The sequence below is a fragment of the Microtus pennsylvanicus genome, chromosome 11 (genome assembly GCF_037038515.1).
Source record: "Microtus pennsylvanicus isolate mMicPen1 chromosome 11, mMicPen1.hap1, whole genome shotgun sequence".
In the NCBI taxonomy this organism is placed as follows: Eukaryota; Metazoa; Chordata; class Mammalia; order Rodentia; family Cricetidae; genus Microtus; species Microtus pennsylvanicus.
Genome location: NC_134589.1, coordinates 3,730,772 through 3,750,337, shown reverse-complemented (window position 1 = coordinate 3,750,337; position 19,566 = coordinate 3,730,772). Strand labels below are relative to the sequence as shown.

The following is a 19,566-nucleotide window of genomic DNA, read 5'->3' as shown; positions in this document are numbered from 1 at the left end:
CTTCCTATCTCCCATCCACCTCTCTGCCTGCACCCTGCTGCAGCCTACACTGGCCCCTGACCAGAAAGTCTCCAAATACCGTCCATGGCCAACAGGCACTACCCTAGGGAGATGCTACCCCAGCCTGTAGGACAGCAACAGGATCCCTTCTTGCCATCCTGGCAGCTCCAACCCCAGTGCCCACTGCTGCCCAGGACCTTAACTGTGCCCATGGGGGTTCTTCATGAGATAGACATGCCCACCCCCACATTCTCCACCTGTATCTCCAGACTCCTGCAACTCCCCTGCCTGGGACACCCCACAACAGTAGCTCTCAACAATCTGCACACTCAGGACTCAGGCATCAGCGTTTTTGGAACATAGAGACCATTATAGATTAGTGACATGCGCTAGCGGGAACATCTCTACACAGCTCAGCTTCGCAATCTCATGCATGCAGTCTGACCCTGCCATATCGCATGAGAACGACTGGCTCACAGCACACACAGCACAACAAAGCAACGCTCTGTGTTTTCTTCGGCTCTTTGGGACAACAGAGTCATCTCTCCAGGTGCCCCCCACCCCACCCCTTTTACAGAAGCCTGGCACCACAAGAATAAATATCTAGCAATTGAATCTGACATAAAAGCAAAGAGGAGTACAGGGACCCGTGGCCCTAGCTGGTGTCAGGGACCCAAGCTTTTGACTCCAAGCTCACACATCCTAAAACACAACACTCATGGGGTGGTGATGACCCACAAGTAAGAAAATCAGCTGCCAGGCTCCATCTCAGACGGTTCTTGCGTGGCTCTGTTGAGACTGGGTCTCACTCTAGGCTAGTCTATAACTTGAGACCCTCCTACCTCAGCCTTTCCAGGGCTAAGATTATAGGCCTTGTGCCACCAGGCCCAGATCACAGTATTTTTCAACAGAGTGTATTCCTAGCCAAATCTGACCTGACAAAATGGAAGAGGAATACATCCAAATCACACCAAATTCAGCGATCAGTGTGGAGGCTTCGGAGACCAAAGAACTGCCTGTGGCTGGGGGCCACATAGATACCCAAAGCACCAGTATGGTTTCTACCTGCAGCCATAGAAGAATCTAACCTGTTCTGGACAGCCTACACAGCCCTGGACAGCCTTGGACACAGAGGGACAGAGGGACATTGTGGTCATATACACAGCCAGGATGCCTCAGCAGCAGAAGAGATGGTCTGTGCCATTGAGAATGGTACCTGGACCTAAGGGAGCTTAGCCAACATCTAAGATGAAGACAACGGTCAAGGTACAGGAAACTAATGGACAGACGTGGGTCTATGACTTTAAGGAATGAGGAGTATCAATGAACGGACAAGTGACAAGGTCACAAGATAATTAGTTAAAGGCACAAGAGGGACTGAAGAGATGACTCAGTCAGTAAAGCTCTTGCTGTCTCAACATGAAGACCTGAGTGTGGGTCTCTGGCACCCATGTGAAGTAGCTGGGCACGGCAACTCATGCCTGCAACCAGTGTAGGGGAGGCAGAGACCGGTAGGTAGATCCTCTGGAGCTCACAGGCCAGTCAGTGTATCCAAACTGGTGAGCTCCAGGTTCAGTGAGAGACCCTGTCTCAGAGTATATGGTAGAGAGAAAGCAGGGAAGACACCTGATATGAGCCTCTGGCATGTACAAAACCCAACAAACAAATCAAAAGCACAGTGTGAGCCAGGTCTGGTGGCACACGCCTTTAATCCCAGCACTCGGGAGGCAGACACAGGAGGATGGCCAGCCTGGTCTACAGAGTGAGCTCCAGGACAGCCAGGGCTACACAGAAAAACAAGAGCTGAGAAAGAACAGCTGGACAAAGTTTTGGAAGAGCAAGGAAGAACCAGACATGGATAACTTTCTCCCAGAAGGTTCTGGATTAGGAGGAAAGCAGGATGGAAGAAGGGGACACCAACAAGGAACTCGATGACGAAAGCCAGAGGCCTCCACAGGCCTGAGGAGCATGGAGGAGTCTGGGTAGCACGCTATGTGCCCAGGAAAGGATCTGAATGCTGTTGCCTCAGTCCCTCATCTGTGAAGTGTGTGATGGCAGCCTCTCCCATCACTGTGAGGACCACCCAGATGCACTGCCAGTCATGTAGGGATAGGGAGGTACTTACCGTGTGTGTCTCCAGATGACCAAGCCAGACCACCGAGGAGGACACATTACAGGGAGGCAAGGGTTGGTCGGGCAAAAGGAAACACTTTCCAAAAGGCTGTCTTGAAATCATTGGGTAAGCAGTGAGACACCCATCACTGGAGGCATCCAAGCCAAGCCCAGGTGAAATAAACATCAGAAGTGTTTTTAACCCCATTTCTCTGAGTTCTAGCTTTTATGCCTCAGAGTGTGTTGTCCCGTACCCCGTTTCTGGCACTTCCTCACCTAGCTAAGGTCTAGAGGGGTAGTTTCTAAAGTTGCTGGGCTGGTGGAGTAGCAGAGCCAGCAACTCCGCTAGGCGAGGGCCTGGTGAAACATAAGCCCCGCCTAAGATCATAGCAGGTTTTTCTCCAAATCCTAGGGGCGTGGCTACATATCGACATTTTACCATCTCCTCAAGCCCCACCGGGACCAGGTGGGCTCTACCAGGCTAAGAAGTTTGGGCAGCCAGCTAAGGGGGTGAAGGACAAGCTCATATTTCCAAAGATATACCTTGTCGCAAAGCTGACCTCTGACCTCAGAGTTTGGGCATCCACCAACCAAGAGGGGCACTTACAGCTGATCCAGCTGGTGCCTTACTAAATATAGGGGTGGTGCTCACCACCTGCTTCCCAAGTCCCTAGCCAGGTCAGGGGTGCCCACACCAGCTGCCACTCTTGCTCCGTCATGATGTCCCTCCCACTCCTCAAGGCAGCTATAGAGTCTCCCCAAGCTGCAGCCCCTACTCTCAGCACCTAGTCATCCTTACAGAACTTGGCCTGGGCATGGGACCAAGAACCCCCCTCCCAGAGGAGAAGGGGAAGATATCACACTCTTACAATCTTGTCTTAAGGTGGTCCACGTGGGGTCTCAGGGGTCCCTGACCCAGGTTAGCTGGAATCACCACTCCCCAGCTCTTTCAGCAGCCCAGTATCTGCCCTGGCTGGTTAACTATGGGAGGCTGTTGCCATGGGGACAGCAGAGCTGTTGTGCTGTGACATCATCCGCAGGGGTGAGGTCAGGGATAGAGACAGACCAGTGAGAGGACAAAGGTTCAGGGGAGAAAAGCAATCACAGATTTGTCTAAAGCGGCAGGGGTCGTGAGCTTTCTGGAGGTGCCTGTTTGAAGAGGTTTTGACAAATAGAGGCCATGCCATACAGAAACTCTCAGATCACAGCCACAGCGGCATGGAGGGCACCCTCCCTCCCCCAGCTGACAACATCACAACCTCTCCCTTCACCCTAGCTGTCAGAACACTAAGATGACAGACTTCAAGGTCTCAAGGACAAATTCTTCCCACACCTTCTTCCACAGAGACAGCAGCTAGCTGGACTTGGTCAGAGGGCATATGGGTTACTTCCTAACAGCTCTGGGGACTCTGACTGAGGCAGGTGAAGGAAGAATCTTAGCTCCACCCCCTTTGTCACTCATAACCCTACAGAACTCAAAGTCTGACATGCTTGACTATGTTTCTAGGGCTGGAACATCCTCTAAAAATGGGATCACTGGACTGAGGTTAAGTTTGCGGAATGTGGCTTTGATAAGGAGTCAAGCATTTCCTCTATCGAGGAAAAGTGAGCTGAGGTGTGGGGCTCTCGGGGAGCATAAGATCGGGACAGCTGATCCTGGAACCCAGGGCTTTGACTGGGTTGGACGAGCTCTGGGAGGGGCCACTGACCACAGAGGGACTTTCTCCACCAAAGCCGCCTGTTTTTCTGGTCCCTTTTCTCACACCCTGGTGATGGTTTATTTTCTATGACAACTTGACCGAGCTAAGGGATACCCAGCTAGACAATGAACTAAGGGACACCGAGCAAGCTGGTTAATCTAGAGCCATTTCTGGACACGATTAGCTTTGAACCAGGCTTCCTGGGCTACCCGGAGCAAGCTTGAGGGCCCAGATTCAGAAGGGAGCATTCTTTCTCTGCTTGGGCGTGGACCTTCATCTGTTGCCTACAGCACTAGGGCTCCTTGTTCCCCATCCTTTGCGCTCTAGGCTCACTCCATCCTGGTTCTCCATCCTTTGCGCTCTAGGCTCACTCCATCCTGGCTCCCCATCCTTTGCGCTCTAGGCTCACTCCATCCACCTCCATTCTTCAGTCTTTGAACACAGACAAAGCCACATCCCTGCTTTCTGGTCTGCAATGGTGGCTTGCAGTCTATCATGGTGGGAGCCCATTCCCATATCAAACCCTGGAACTTCTCTCCTGGTTGGATCTGTTCTCTGGGGAACTCATGGATACAGCCCTGGGATTGGCTTTTGTGTCCCTTTCTCCTTGCCCGTCACCTCACATCTTCAGCCAGAGAAAAGGGCCTGGACATAGAATGTGCTGGTGGTTTCTGATAGGTGGCTCTTTTGGCCTGCCCCAAACTGCTCACAACTTCCGGTTCCCATTGCTACCCTTTCTAGGTCTGTTCAGAAAGATGGTGATGCTGCCACACCCAACCCTGCCACACCTGTGGTCTCCTGACACGAGCCCCAGACTCTGAATGAACCCAGTAGGCAGGTTGGGAGTTGGAAAGAGAGCGAGTGCTAGCTGGGTCAGCAAGAGAACCTATGTTTGAGCTCCAGAGGAATGGAAAAGGCTTAGGGTGGGGAGGGGGTGAGATGGGGGTAGAGACACATGCTGGCAATCCCTGTGCTGAGAAGGTCCAGACAATAGATGGACCCCATGAGGGTCACTGGCCAGCACCAACAAAAACATCACCATCAGAAACCCCCAAATATCCACTCTGCTGAACAACACAGGTCACACTGGCCAGGCCAGGGCAGGTCTAGAGAGTGCCTGGCTGATGTCTGCCTGTTATTAGGCAATCATAGCAAGTACTAACTTAAAAAAAAAATCCATGTATAATCAAGTCCATTTTAGGAAATTGAAAAAATGTGCTTGCAAACAGGAATCTGATTCCCTCACATGTCCTCACTTTTACATTTTAATTTAAAATATCTATCCATGCCAGGCTGGGGGAGGCATGCTCAGTGTTAGAGTGGCTCACGGAGGAGGTCCCGAGTTCACCTCGCACCACACAGCATGTGAAGGACTAGCCTCATCTGTTACCGCAGGACACCTGACACCACACTTACTAGTGGCCCCAGGTCCTATATATCCAGGTGATTCTGACCTTTTCACCAGACAAGCAAGACTGAATAAACTTGTGACCAAATGCTTACTGGTGTCTGTTACCAATTCTCTCAAAAAAAAAAATTCCTGGATACAAGCTTATTTTTATAATCCGGATTGCTCTGCCAGCACGCCCATGGGAGACTCCAGAAGGCGTACGTTGAGACACAACATCTTTGTCACCAAGCCTCCACAAAGACACCCAACCTTCTGCTCCCCTCCCCCAAGGAACAGCACCCTTGCATCCAAAGCCGGGAGCCTGCTCCTGCTTGAGTCTCTAGGGACTCCTGGCCCCGCCACTATCCTGGTGACCGTGGACAAGTCACAGACCTTCCTGCTCCATCTTCTGAGAGTAGAGTGGAGAGAAGCCAAGCTGGATTCACATGTCCCCAAGGAAAAGGAGTCACTGTGTGCTCCAGTCCACAGCTTGAAGGGGAGACTGCCTCTTCTGGCACTTTTGTCCCCATAGCCTCTGGGCAGAGGCCACAGGTTTCCCAGGAGATGAGAGTCCAGGAAGGAGACAGCAGGGCTGACATCTGTGGAGCCCATTGGGACACATTTTGGAGCTTGACGCGTCAACACCTTCTTTACTACACCCTCAGGGTTTGTTAGACAGCCTGAGAGGCATAGAGTAGGGACTTGATCAGCCGAGCGGCTCTAAAGTCAGGGCCTCTCCAGATACCTCCCACTTCCTTGGTTAAGAACCAGCAGGTCAGGGTCCCAGCCAGGTCCCTGTTATGAGGAGAGGTGCCTGGCGAAGGTTGCTTCTGTCACAACAAGCTCTGCTATCTCTGCAGAAGGTGGTTAGACTCCAACAGGGTGTCAGGAAAGTCAGAACCAGCTGCAGCACAGGTCGAAAAGGGGGCAAAAGCTGTCTCAATCACATGCGGATCCTCAAGACACTGACGAGACCCCTGGGACTCTATATCCACAGGAAAATCTGCACAGAGAATCAGGCTTTGTTATGAAGCCTCCCTCCCACCTCTCCTCTCTCCTAGGAACCCAGAGCAGGCTGGGGGAACTTAACTGCAGCTTCGGGGTCAGCTTGGAGAATGGCCCCACAGGCATCCTTTCTCAAGCCACCCTGTTGTTCTGGAAATTACAGAGCAGGTAACCTGATGAATACCATATCACACAAACCAGATACCTGCACCTTTATCACTGAGGCCAAGGGAAAAAAAAGAATTTTCTAGAAAGGACAGACTGTTGAGGACTCAGGCTTTGAGGGTCTAAATAATCTACGCCATACACATCCAACCCCCGCTGTGGCTGCATAATACAACACAGACAATGCCCGATCTCTATAAAGCTTTATTTAAAATGGGTAGTCTGTCCAGCATGGGAGTAAATTTGCCAACCATAGAAAGAGGCCCGGAAAGTGTCAGAATATCAGCTGTCTTCTGTGGGGCTGTGTCACCAATGAGTCTGCACCAGATGTCCTCCTGGTGCAATGTGACTGTCACACACACGGAAGGACCAGTTCCTCTGGGAAAAGGCACAGACTGAGGCTAGCCTGGAAGGCTCAGATGAGGTAACCTTTGCTCTGGGTGCTGTGACGTAGACAGAAGTCATCTTGGAAGGGCCTTAGGATCCACTAAACCACATGCTTTAAACACTCATGATGTGTATGTACGTGCGTATGTGCATGTGAGTGCAGGACACACAGCAGCCAGAAGAGGGTGTAGGATCCCCCAAGTTAGAGCTACAGGCAGTTTCCAGTCTCTCGTCATGGATGCTGGAAACCAAACTCAGGTCTCTGGAAGAGCAGTATGCACTCTTAACCCCTGAGCCATCTTTCCAGCTCCCGTGAACTGCGCACTTTAATGGGATGATCTGTACGCTGTTTGAATCATACCTTACTAGCCGGGCAGTGGTGGCGCACGCCTTTAATCCCAGCTCTCGGAAGGCAGAGGCAGGCGGATCTCTGTGAGTTCAAGACCAGCCTGATCTACAAGAGCTAGTTCCAGGACAGGCTCCAAAACCACAGAGAAACCCTGTCTCGAAAAACCAAAAAAAAGAATCATACCTTACTAATGAAGGAGGCTGACAAACAGCCCTTGTCAGAGACAGAGAAATGCAGGGTCTCAAGGCAATGCCTAGAACCCAACCCGTGGGGAAGGAATGCTCAGCCTCTTGAGAATTGTCCTCTGACTACAGAGTACATATGTGTATGCATGCACGCGCGCACGCACACACATTTAAGAAAGCCAGGGGACTGTCAGCAAATTCATCAATTCAGTAGCTGCCTCTGAAAACAAGGATGGACGCCAGATGCCCACTTGTCTGATGGTGGGGTCCTACCCTCAGGCTGGGTGGCGGCTGTGGAGGCCTGGTCCGATCCAAGACTTTCCCCGAGGTCCTGCTGCATGGAGAAGGTCCCCTGTCTAAAACCAGGAATACACTTGGCTGAGCTAGTGAGAGCCTGGGGCCAGGGCCCTGGGGAACTCCATCTCGGATCCTGAGAACCCAACCATCCCGAGACTGGCGTTATCAGTCCCAAGGCCGCTGTGTACTCCATCTATAAAGTCATGTGTTCCACTGTGCAACATTGCTTGATTAGCTTCTTGTTGCGTCTCATAGTATAAGAGCTTTCTGCTGACTCTGTCCCGTTCCCCCACACACCCACAAACAGTATCTAAGATGCTGTACTTCATAAGAAACTTGCTTGGCATGAGACCTCCCAAGCCCAGCTTTCTGAGTTCCTTATCTTCTCATCTCCTTTCCCTCCTTAGGACCCCATCGCTGAAGAATGATCTGCTGGTCCAGGTCAGGTGGCAGAACTCTTTGACCTTTTGACCTGGGTGTCCACTCCATACTATTGCTAAAATGGATCCCAAGCATGTTTATGTTAAAACTAGGTACCACACTGGGCAAGAACTGAGTGACCACGTTCCATACAAAGGCTGCTCCTGGGCTTGTAGAACTGACCCACTCCGGACCTGTTTCTGGATCAGAGATATGAATCTGTGCCACCACAAACAACCAAGCTCATATTCCGTCTCTGCCAACAAACAGACAGGCAAACCTCATAAAATCATCTGCCACACGCACTCCCTCCCTCCTTCACGGTACATGTGTCACCTGGCCTACTCCCAGAGACCACTCCCAAGTCAACCTAGAAACACTCCTCTTGAACTGCTTCCTATCCAGCCGTCTCCTACCCACAGGGCCATGAACCCCCTCCTTTATCAGCCTGGATCTTGGGGATTTTGTTGCGTGTGTGCGTGCGTGTGTGCGTGTGTGTGTGTGTGTGTGACTGCATGTGGTACACCCGTAGAGGTCAGAGGACAACTTCATGGAGTTAGTTCACTCCTTCTACCTTTACATGGATCCCAGGGCTTGAACTCAGGTTGCCAGGTTTGCACTGCAGGTCCTTGATCGCTGAGCCATTTTGTCAGCCCTGGGCCTTGAATTTTAGCCTATGCAAAATGGGGGGGGGGTGACAAAGTGAACGAAGAGGACGAATATCAGGAAGGGGGGGCAGGTATGGTTCTTCCAGCACTTGTTACCATCCTTGCTGTCGCTGTCACCTGTCTTCCCTCCCAGGACCCTGGCTGCCACCTGTTCCCCCTGGACATCAGGTTTCTTCTTTGTTTTCTCTACTGTGTGATACCTGCATCTCAGCCCTGAGTTTTGCCTGAGAGCTAATGAGGACTGAGAGGCAGATCCAGCTCAGTGTTAATGGCCTGGCTGCCACCACCAGCAGGCTCTGCTCTGGACCTGGTTAGCCTCTGTCTTCCCTTTCATCACCCACAACCTAAGAGAGGCGAGAGTGAGTTAGGACTAGAGTTGGGGGACTCAAGTCCAAGGTCATGGAGCTGGTCTCTGGCCTTCACTCTGGGCAGAACCAGCCTCTGGCCACATTTTGCTGTAAACGCAGGCGCCCCGCCCTTACTGGCTCCTCCCCCATTTCCTGTTCTCTCCACAGCCCCCTTCCCCCTACATTTTCCACAGTCTGCTAAAGAGCTGACTGGGCACTTCCTCATCCAGGCCCACAGCCCAACAGAACTCCCAAAGCCCTGTCCGCCTGACCATCTGACCAGGCTAGGAAACACCTGCCTGCCCACTCTAGGGGGTGGGTGTCAGTGGCAAAGCTCCTTTCATCCATAGAGTTACCCTAAGCTCAGGTGCTGGCACTGCCCCCTGGCTCACTAGATTGTTCCCACAGGCTCCTGCCTCCACACAGTGTCTAACCAAGCCTCCCTGGGTTCCACTGACTGGACCCCAGGCCCTGCTGCTTCCCACAGGCTCAGTAACCTTTCCCCAGTCATCCACTTTCTCAACCAGCTAAACAAGCTAGCTCTTTTGCTCCCCCAACTGCCCCAGGCCACTCCCAGCCCCCTTGACCTAGAGGGTTATCTGGCTGATAAGATCCACACCTCAGGATTGCCCAGAGCTTCATTCTAATCCCCCCCCCCCCCATCCAACAGATTCCTGTCAGCCACGAGGCAATGAGCAAGATCACGGAGGTGCTATATTCCAGTCTTCACTTCCCTCAAGACGGTTGTGTGGCTGACTAACCCTTTGAAAATTCCCTGGAGCACCTGCCGCGGAGCTTTGTGTGTGGTCAGCAACCCAAATGTGACTACTCAATTGTACATGCTTAGAGGAATAAACTACGAGAGAAGCAGGTGTCTAAGTCATAGCCAGGCTGGGCCCACAGGCAGCAAAGCCACATAGCTACACGGTGGAGGGGCATGGGTTTCTAAGTCACATAGCCACATGGGTGCAGAGGCTCAAGTGTCTAAGCCACACAATCACGCTGAGCCCATGGGTGTCTAAGCTACACATCCACACAGCCACATGGGCCCACTGGTGTCTAAGTCACACAGCCACACCACGCCCTCCATACACTGGATTGAGATCATCCTTGGAACCTAGGATTGGCCAGCACTGATCAAGATCTAAGCAGAAAAGCAGTTGCAGTTACCAAAGAAGGGCTCCTTCTCCAAGACGTCCACATATACAGACCCCTCTTCATAAAGCTACCCCTCACAGGGCGGTGGTGGTGCACGCCTTTGGTCCCAGCACTCGGGAGGCAGAGGCAGGAGGATCTCTGAGTTGGAGGCCAACCTGGTCTGCAGAGTGAGTTCCAAGGACAGCCAGGGCTGCACATAGAAACCCTGTCTCAAAAAAAGCAACCCCTCAATTTACATGATAGAATATGCTCCCAATCTGCCTTTTGAGGGACCCCAAAGCTTTGACATGCCCATGTGACACAGCCCATCGGGGAGCAGCTCACTGTGTGGGAGTCCCATTCCTTCCACTCCTGCACAGTGGAGCAATGATAGAGACCAGGCAGGCTGGGACAGCAGGTTGTATGGATCCCAGCCAGCTCAGGCTGAGGGGTGGGGGTGTTCAGCTGAATGTGTTCCAAGCAGCTGAGGACTGCAGTTGCTGGCTCTACATCACAGCCTCTCCTGACACACTGAGCCTATTGGTCACGCTTGGTCCAGAAATCTTCCCTATTCTTTGACCAGCTCTCCTCCTGGCATTTTAAGCATCTCATCTGCTGAATTCCCCTCCACCACATCCGGGGACACTCATAGACTTCACTGTTCTTATCCAGACCTGGCAACTAAACCAAGACCCTGGCCAAGCGCTCTCATTGGATAGGTTGCCATTAGACATTGTATCAGCTAGGTCACCACTAGACATTGTATCGAAATTAACACGACTCTCACCACTCAATTCTAACCTCTGCTGCTGTCATATTGCCTTGGGGACTCCACTGCTTGGCACCAGCATGGGCAGAACACCAGCAGAATTGCCTGGACAGTCTTAAAAATCCCAATAACCACACCCAAGCCTCACTGTTCCAGGTGTTGATGATTCTGGCCACCAATCTACAGCCTGTGTGTCCTCGGGGACTTGCTGTGGGTCCGCTGTTGGACAGAAGGTACCATATGACCAGTCAGAGTGACAACACATGACCCCAATCTGCACCAGCCACTTCCTGCCACTTCCTCGGCCACTGTGAACGTATCATTCTCTCATCTCAATTTAGCCCATCCACCAAGGATGCTCCAATTGACACCATCAAGGTGCACTTAGCTGTGCCTGCAGCATCCTTTCTCAGTCTGTGTCTACACTGCCTATGCTCCATGTCTCATTTCCTCCCTCTGGAGAAATACCATCCTAGCCATGAGCTGCCTGGTCCCGGGGGTGTGTGTGCATGCTAGTAGCATGTTAGCATGCACCAGGGGCAGGGGAGCATGCATTGCAAGCATTTGAGCCTAGCTCCAGGGTTGGGGAAGGACTCCTGCCTCCTGCATGATCCCTCCTCCATCTGCCAGATTGCCCATACCTTTCTCCTTCCTTTTGTTTTGTTTCTTTCTCCCCTTGCTGTTTTCTCTCTCTCTCTCCCTCTCTCTCTCTCTCCTTGAGATTCCTGAAGTTGTGAAACACATCTCTCAAATGTGTTCCAATGCAAGCGGTCCACAGCCTTAGGTATTAGGCTTAAGTCCCCCACCAGATCCAGGCAGCTGCTCCTCCTACCTAAAGAGCCATCTAGAGTTCATGCTAAAAGCCACCTGGAGGCCCAAACGAAGGTGAGGAGGAGGAAGGCTGAGACCCAGTCCATCTGCAGGCCAGTGCAGGAGCACTTGACCATCACACCAGGAGATTGGAATTTCAGAGGCCTGAGCAGGTCCCATGCTTTCACTGAGCTCAGCTATGTGGTGTGGGAGGGTCCACACCTCCCTCCTTGATTGACACATCATTCCTTTATAGCTCCAAGCCTGGGAGTTACCAACGACTCAGATCCCAGACCCTCCCCAGCAGAAGATGTCCATCCAGGATACCAGTCAAAGTGTCCCTACAGCCCCTCCTCAGCAGCCATCAGCATCCTTCCCCTTTGTAACTTGCAAATCCATTTCAAGTTGCTATGTGCTTACCCTTGAATTTGGCAAGTTCATCACTTAAGTTAATCATTTTCATGAACCGCACGAAGTCTGACTTTCTTTACACCTTCCACTGGCCACCTGCTGGCAGTTGGCAAGGGTCTGCGTGTGCCTGCTAACCTTTAAACCCACCTCTGCTGTCCCCTGCCCTGGTGTTAGAGCTTCCTCTTCCTAGTGGCTCATTTCTCCCTTACATCCCTGTAGCGCAGAGCCAGCCACTCTGGACTTGTTGGTTGAGACAGACACGTCCTGTACGAAAACTATGCCTGGGGGCCCACAGAGCCTGCTGCTAGCAGTTTCTGCGGAGAGCCACCATCCGCCAAAGTCTGCAAAGCTCACAGCGCCTGGCGGTGCCTTGCTTTGCTTTTCCACGAGTCAACAAAGACAGAGTCATTGCTGAGTGCGTGTTACATGCCTTCTGGGGTGGCCACTCCTACCTTTCTGGTCTCCATCACCATGTACACAAACACACACAGGCTCCACAGAAAGCCACTATGTCCTCACCTTGATCACCCACCATACCTGGTGGCCCTTTAGGTCTTGACTATGGCCTCAGGCCTCACTATCTGAGCAGAGGGGGTGGATTCCCCGCCCCCATTCCTGAATGCCCTTGATTCCAGAAAGCAGTCAAAGCAGCCAGAGTCTGCCAAGTAGCTCAGCGGATTCGGCCACTCCAGGTTCCGAGGCTTGCGGTAGGAGGTGAGAGAATCAGACCAGTAGTGTTCCTGAGCAGCACCAGGATGCAGACACGGGTCCTATGTGTCCTGACCCAAAAGCGCAGAGACAGGGGCCTTCCGAGAGTGGGCCAGCCTTCTCTTATCCCTTCCATAAGAAGTGTTACAACTCTCTCTGCCCACCATAGCTCCAGACCTGCTATTGGCAGAGAGATCCCTCCCAGGAATCCGTTCCCGGTCAGACACTGAGCCAGGCAGCTCGGCTGTGTGCACGCAGCAGCCACCGGAAAAGCTAGTTTTTATTAACCCCCTATGTGCACCCTTTTCAGGCTCCTGGGTCATGGTTCTGGGTGTCCAAAATCTGAGATGCTTTCAAAACAACAGCAGCCCAGGTCTGAGCCAGATCTTCCGTATCAGCTTGGGAACTCAAGAGAGAGCGATGGGCAGTTCTGACGTCAGCCAGACCCGGATGCCCCTCTGAGCAAGTCACAAATCTGTATCAGTTCCAGGAGGACAGAACCCTGCAGCAGGCCAATACTGGCAGGGTGGGTTCACTGCAGTTCCCTACCCTAGGGTGTCAGCCACTTTTCAGTCCACGCTGGTCAATCCTGAGAGGGGTGGGTAGGGCTAACACAGGACACCCTGGTTGTGCTGAGTTGACAGTGTCCCTCCTACAAGTCCACAACCACCAGACCCATGAATATAACCCTCTTGGGATGTCTCTGCTGATGTAATCAAGTCAAGATGGGTTCAAACAAACATTGAATCCAGTGGTTTGTGTCCTGGCTCGTGTCCTTGTAAGAGGGGACATAGCCGTATGTAGACAAGAAGAGGAAGGGACTCATCCATTATCCCCGCCCCCCGCAAAAACAAACCCACTAAGGAATATCGGAGTGCCACCCTCCAAACCGGGAGGAAGGCATGGGCCACCAGCTCTGCTAGCACCTGGATTTTAGGCTTTGGAACTCCTGGATCACAAGACAGTCAGTTCCTTTGCTTTGGGGCACCCATTTGTGGACATCTGTCCCAACAGCCGCAGGAGACATAGCTCTGCTATGGGATTGGGCCACTGTGCTGGGATGAGTTCAAAGTCTTGGCTTCATGGTGACTTAGATGCAACGCTTTGAATAGCAATGCTGGGAAATCTAGGCAGAGGAGAGAAATGTGCAGGCAGGAAGGGGCCTCTAGGCACAGATGCATCAGACCTCTGATCCAGACGGACTAGCGTGGCTCCCAGCCTGTTGCTATTTTGTCTGGTCTAAGATAGAAGAGTCTAAGCGTCCCCCGACTTGCAGCTAGCAGTATGGGCGTCCCGGGTCAGCTCTTTCCTACCAGGCCCCTGTGAACCAGGCCTACGAGTCCTGCCTGCTGCTTTTCTCTGAGTTCCCTACAACTTGCTGATCGGAAGTGAGGTCTCTACAAAGGGGCCTTACACAACCGTATCCCCAAAGGATGGCCCTGAGGAAACACACTAATGATTCCCTTTTTGGAAAAGACTCCCTCAACCCAAAACGTTGCTGTTCATCAAAGCTCAACTGGACAAAAGATCCCATTTCCCTCAAACCAGACTGCATTTGCAAACCACTCCACAAACACACCTCACGCCCTGCGCCCAGGTAGGCTGAGTTAAGGAGCCCCATAGATAGGATCAGCTCAACACCCTCCAAAGAGCTAACTAGGGTGGGGCAAGGAGCCACAGAAAAGGGCATCAAGAGGGTGTTTCTGACACCTGGAGAAACAGGCAGTGGCTTCAGTCTGTGTGGGAGAGGGGTACAGGACACTCAGACAGCTGGAACATAAAAGCCAAGCCCACAGGGAAGGTGAAATAGGCACCAGAACCTCACCTGCTGGATACGAGAGTTTGCCCAGCGCTGGAGAGGCCTTAGAGGGGGGGGGAGGGGGTCAACTCCAAGTGGAGCCTCCCACTGTTACCAGTTTTTCCAGGACCACATAACTATCTATGTACCTCCTACCTGGCCAGCTAGCACCCACTCTTTGGGTCAAGGAGTCCTGAGGGTAACATATATGCTGGGCAATCTAAGCAGCCATATAATCCCATGACTCTCATAATCATAATAATGTCACCTCCCAGGCCGTGTGTGTGTGTGTGTGTGTGTGTGTGTGTGTGTGTGTGTGTGTACATTCTCGGAGGGAGGGGGGAAGTAAACAGCAGCAAATACTCAGGCTCTGGACCCTGCTTGGCCCTGTTGGTGGGGCCTTCCAGGGGACACGCAGCAGGGAAGTGGACTCCAGCAGCTTTCCTCAGTCCCTCTGAGCTCACAGGATCAGCGCAGGGGGCTTCCATTCTGCCCTGCTAAACGCAAAAACTCCCCAGTGGCTGCAGAGAAGCCCTCCTCACACAGCCACCCCCTCACCTGTGGAAGTTTCTTCCCGGGGTTTCTAGTCCTTTAGCCACGGCACCCCCGCGTGTCCCCTACTCCCCGCCCTAGCATTGGCATCCCAGGGAGGCCGCCTGCCAACACCCAAGCGTTCCCTGGCTCCCTTTCCTGGGGCCGGAGCTGCTGCGGAATTTCGGTGGAATTTTGAGGTCGCCGTGCATCTCCGAGCTCATAGAGAGAGAAAGAAAGAGAAACGGGGGAACGGGGGAGGGATAAAGTGCGCTTGGGGCGTTCAGTTGCAGGATGGCAGAGGGAGCCCCAGCCAGCTGCACCGGCAGGGAGGTGGGCCGCGCGAACCGGGTACAGTCGCTTACCTACGTCTGCATTGCAAAACGCCTGTTGCGGGTGCACCGGGGAGCAGCTGCAGGCGTCGGCCCGGCGCAGCAGCGTGGCCAGCAGCAGGAGGCCGAGCGCCAGCCGAAGGCTGCGGGCCGCGGCGCCCATGGCGCGCTGGGGGCCTGTGTCCGGCTGCTGTGGCGCGGGCTGGGGGGCCGGGCACGCCCCTCCTCACCTGGCCCGCTCCCCCGCGCAAACTTTCTGTCCTCTTTGTGTAGGGGGGAAGCGGCGAGGGGAGGGCGCGGGGCAATGCACCCGGCGGAGAAGAAAGAGGCTGGGTGGCGGCGAGCGAGCGCAGCCCGGCTCGGCTCCTCCGCTGCCTTCTATGGCTGTGTTTGCTGCGGGCTCCGGCCGAGCCGCCGTTTTATTGCGCTCCGAGGATCCTCTGCTCCTCCTCTCGGTGGCTGGCGGCCAGTGCAGGCCGGGCGCTCCCAACAGCCCTCCTCCCGCGCCGCCCAGCCCTCCCCAGAACCCCGGCTTTTGTTGTGCCCAGCCTGGCACGGCTGTGGGCTTCCCGCACCACCTGGCACGCTGCACCACAAGGCCACGCGCGCTGCGTACCTGACTGCCCGCTGAGGCCGCACCCACGTAGCCCCGGTTACCCAAAAGGACGGCTGTGCCGTGTGTTTCGCCTGATGGGCCCTGACTCTGGGTAGAATTCAGGCCTTGTCCCTCAAGACCACCAGGTGGCCCCCCACTCCTCATGACCTCCGACCCAACCTTTTCCTCCAGCCTGGCTCCAAGTTCTTGACTTTTCTTTCTACAAGGGTAAAGTGTCTCTGGGGCCAGTGTCACTCCCGTTCGCCCCCTTCCATGGAGAAAAGTGGAGCACTTGGAGGCCTTAGGATTTCAAGGGTCCTTGGCTAGTTGTTAAAGGGAGTCTGGGGTGTGGTTATGATGGACAAAAGAGGATATAACTGGCCAGACTGTAGAACAGCAATGGACGCTTGAAGTGGGCCTAGGGGCCAGCAAGCGTTGTGGAGTTACCTTTCCCCGGAGATGCGGCGTGTAAGGAGTTATGCCGAAGCATGTCTGTGTTCTAGGAGAGACCGAGGAGCTAAAGGCTGAAAGAGAACACGGGGACCTTTGCCTTCAGATGTTCATCATCAAGGTAGACAAAACTGGAGGAAAATGGCACAATTAAAGAGCAATGGCAGCCAAGCACAGCGGCACACACCTCTCATGCCAACGCTTGAGAGGCTGAAAAAGGAGATTTGACCTGAGTCTGAGGTCAGCGTGGTCGGTACTGAATTTCAAGCCGGCCTGGACTACATAAGGAGAACCCCCCCCCTCCCCCCCCCCCCCCCCCCGTCTCAAACCTGGGGTGGGCGGGGCCTAGAAATAAAGGAGGCTGGAAAGGTGGCTCGGCACTTGAGGTGCTTGCTGTATTCGCTAAGGATTGGAGTTCAATTCCCTACACCCAGCCTGGGTGATCCACAACTGCCTGTAACTCCAGCTTCCACCAGTATCCTGTGTCCCCGGCTGCCAAGGGCACCTGAACTCCCGCACACATAGTTAAAAAGAAAAAGTACAATTTCCCGCTATAATATGTGGTGTGGATCTGAGCCAGGGAATGCTGGGAAACATGAAAAGAATGGAAAAGTCGTTTTTTGCTTCAGAGACAGACAATTCAGACAGATGTCAGACAGGGTGGCTATTTTTAGCACCTTGACAAATCCAAAGCCATTTTTTGACTGTTGCTAACCTAAAATAGAGTGGTGTCATCCATCAAGAGATGCCTGGGGCTGACTTTTTCAAAGTAGGATTGAGGGACCAGGGAGATGGATCAGTCAAGTGAAATGCTTGCTGTATAAGAGTGAGGACCTGAGTTCAACTCCCAGAGCCCACGTAAAAGCCCGTCTTTGTGGCATGTGATTGCAAGCCCAGCACCGGGGAGGTAGAAGCAGGAGAGTTCTTGCGACTCTTGGCAGCCAGCCTAACCTTTCAATCTGAGGTCTCCATGAGAGACCCTATCTCAAAAAAAACCACGGCCAATAGGGATGACCAGCACTGAAGGGTACTTGATGTACTGCCTGTAGCCTCTTTCTTTCCATCTTCTGTTGTTATAGCAAATGAGGAAAAACCGCTGTGGATTTTGTAAATCTGAAATAGTTTCTAAGAGAATTTAGGGGCTGGGTAACTTAGGCACCGTCTCTTAGAGTTTCGGGCACAGCATAAGCAGTGATCAAGTCTGGAAACACCTCAGATGTACAGATTGAAGGTGTCATGAGAAAGGACCAGGGCCATTGCTTGGTGGGCAGGGGAGGATACAAGGACCTAGGCTACAACTGGGGGCTATCCAGTGATGTCTCCCCACTCTCCTGCACCACCATCTCCCCCTCCCTGCACCCCGTGAGTCATCTCCATCCATGTGCAAGGTGATGACTTTCTCTTAACTTCTATTTATGGGGCCAAAGAAATGGCTCAGTGGTTAAGACCACTCGCTCGCTGTTCCTGCAGAGGACCTGGGTTCAAGACTCAGCACCCACATGGTGGCTCCCAATCTGTAAATCTGGTGTCCTCTTCTAGCCTCTGGTGGTGTCAGACATGCACATGTGCTCAGATATACATGCAGATAAAACCACCTATACGCACAAAATAAATAAATAAATATTTGAAAATATTCTTAGTTTTAATTTTTTGAGACAGGATCTCTCTCTATAGACCTAGGTGTCCTAGAATTCACTATGTAGACCAGGCTGGTCTCGAACCCACAGAGATCTACCTGTCTCTGCCTCAAATGCTGGAACTAAAGGAATGTACCACCATATCCAGATCTGTATTTTTAAATTTTTGGCTGTGCTAGGCATAGAACCAGGGCCTCATGCATGCTAGGCAAGTGCTCTACCACTTGAGCCCCACCCCCAGCCAGATGCTGGCTTTCTCAGCCACAAGTCAACCTATGGGTACAGTATGAGTATATATATTCATTTCTGGTGCAAGTAAACACCCCATGTCCATCCTCCCCTCCATAGCTGTCTTCTCCAAACAGGATCCCATAAGGCAAACCTTTCCCTATCTCCAGGTCTAGCTTTCTTCTTGGCCCCCTTCCTTCTTCCGTTTATCTGAGCACTGTTCCTACAGGTGATGGAAGTCCCACAACACCTCATTAGTGCAGTACTGGGGCTTGGTGAATGCCAGGCAAACTTATCAAATGAGTACACCCCTAATTCTTCACCTCTCCTCTTGATGTGGGGAGGTGGGCTAACAGATTCCCCAGTCCTACTTTGGCCTGCTAGATAGTTCCTCAGGCCATGAGGCTGGACTGTGCTGGCCTCACCGGAGCCAGTGAAGTACCCGAAGAGACTAAGGAAGAAGAGTGGTGTCTGGAGCCCGGTCAGAGGGATGAGAGAGGATGTGTGCAGGGAGGGTGGGAGCAAGAGGATGAGCATGTTCTGGGTGACGTGAGAGGGTTCCGAGAGGGACAGAGAGAAAAAGGACAAGACAGCACGCTTCTTCTGGAAGGACAGGCAGGCAGGGCAGGAGCCTGCGAGCTGATAATGGTAACTACATTATGTGCCTTCTCTGCCGATTTCCTAGGCTTATCTGCAAACTGATGATAATAGAAAACCTCCCTAACATCATGGTGTGTGGGTACACAACTGTGATGTCAACAGGATAGGCTGGGACAGGGGAACGGAATATCAAGTCATCTTCATTACTCAGTGAGTTTAAGGATACCGATCCCCACCAAACAAACAAGTAAAACCCTCCACCCTCCTAGATGGACGTGGCGGCACACACATGTAACCCCAGAATTCAGGAGGTCAGGAGGAGTGCCATGAATTGAGGCCAGTCTCAGTTACAGCGAGGCCCCCATCTCTGGAAAGGCAACAACAACCTGAAAACCAGGGGCTGGAGAGACAGCTTAGTGGTTAAGAGCTTTTTGTTGCTCTTGCAAAGGACTTGGGTTTGGTTCCCAGCACCCAGATGGTGAGGCTTACAACTCTCCGAGCCTTTAGTCCCAGAGCCTCCCATCAGCCTCTTCTG

At 52.8% G+C, this 19,566-nt stretch overlaps 1 protein-coding gene across 1 annotated transcript in view; it reads right to left on the bottom strand.

The window, feature by feature from the left end:
- Positions 1-15,823, bottom strand: part of Timp2 (TIMP metallopeptidase inhibitor 2) — a 49,598-nt gene extending 33,775 nt beyond the window's left edge. Inside the window, exon 1 of the mRNA XM_075989958.1 lies at positions 15,555-15,823. Coding sequence (XP_075846073.1) covers positions 15,555-15,684 — 130 coding nt within the window. The 5' untranslated portion in view covers positions 15,685-15,823. The remainder of the gene's footprint in view (positions 1-15,554) is intronic.
- Between the last annotated feature and the right edge of the window lie 3,743 nt (positions 15,824-19,566).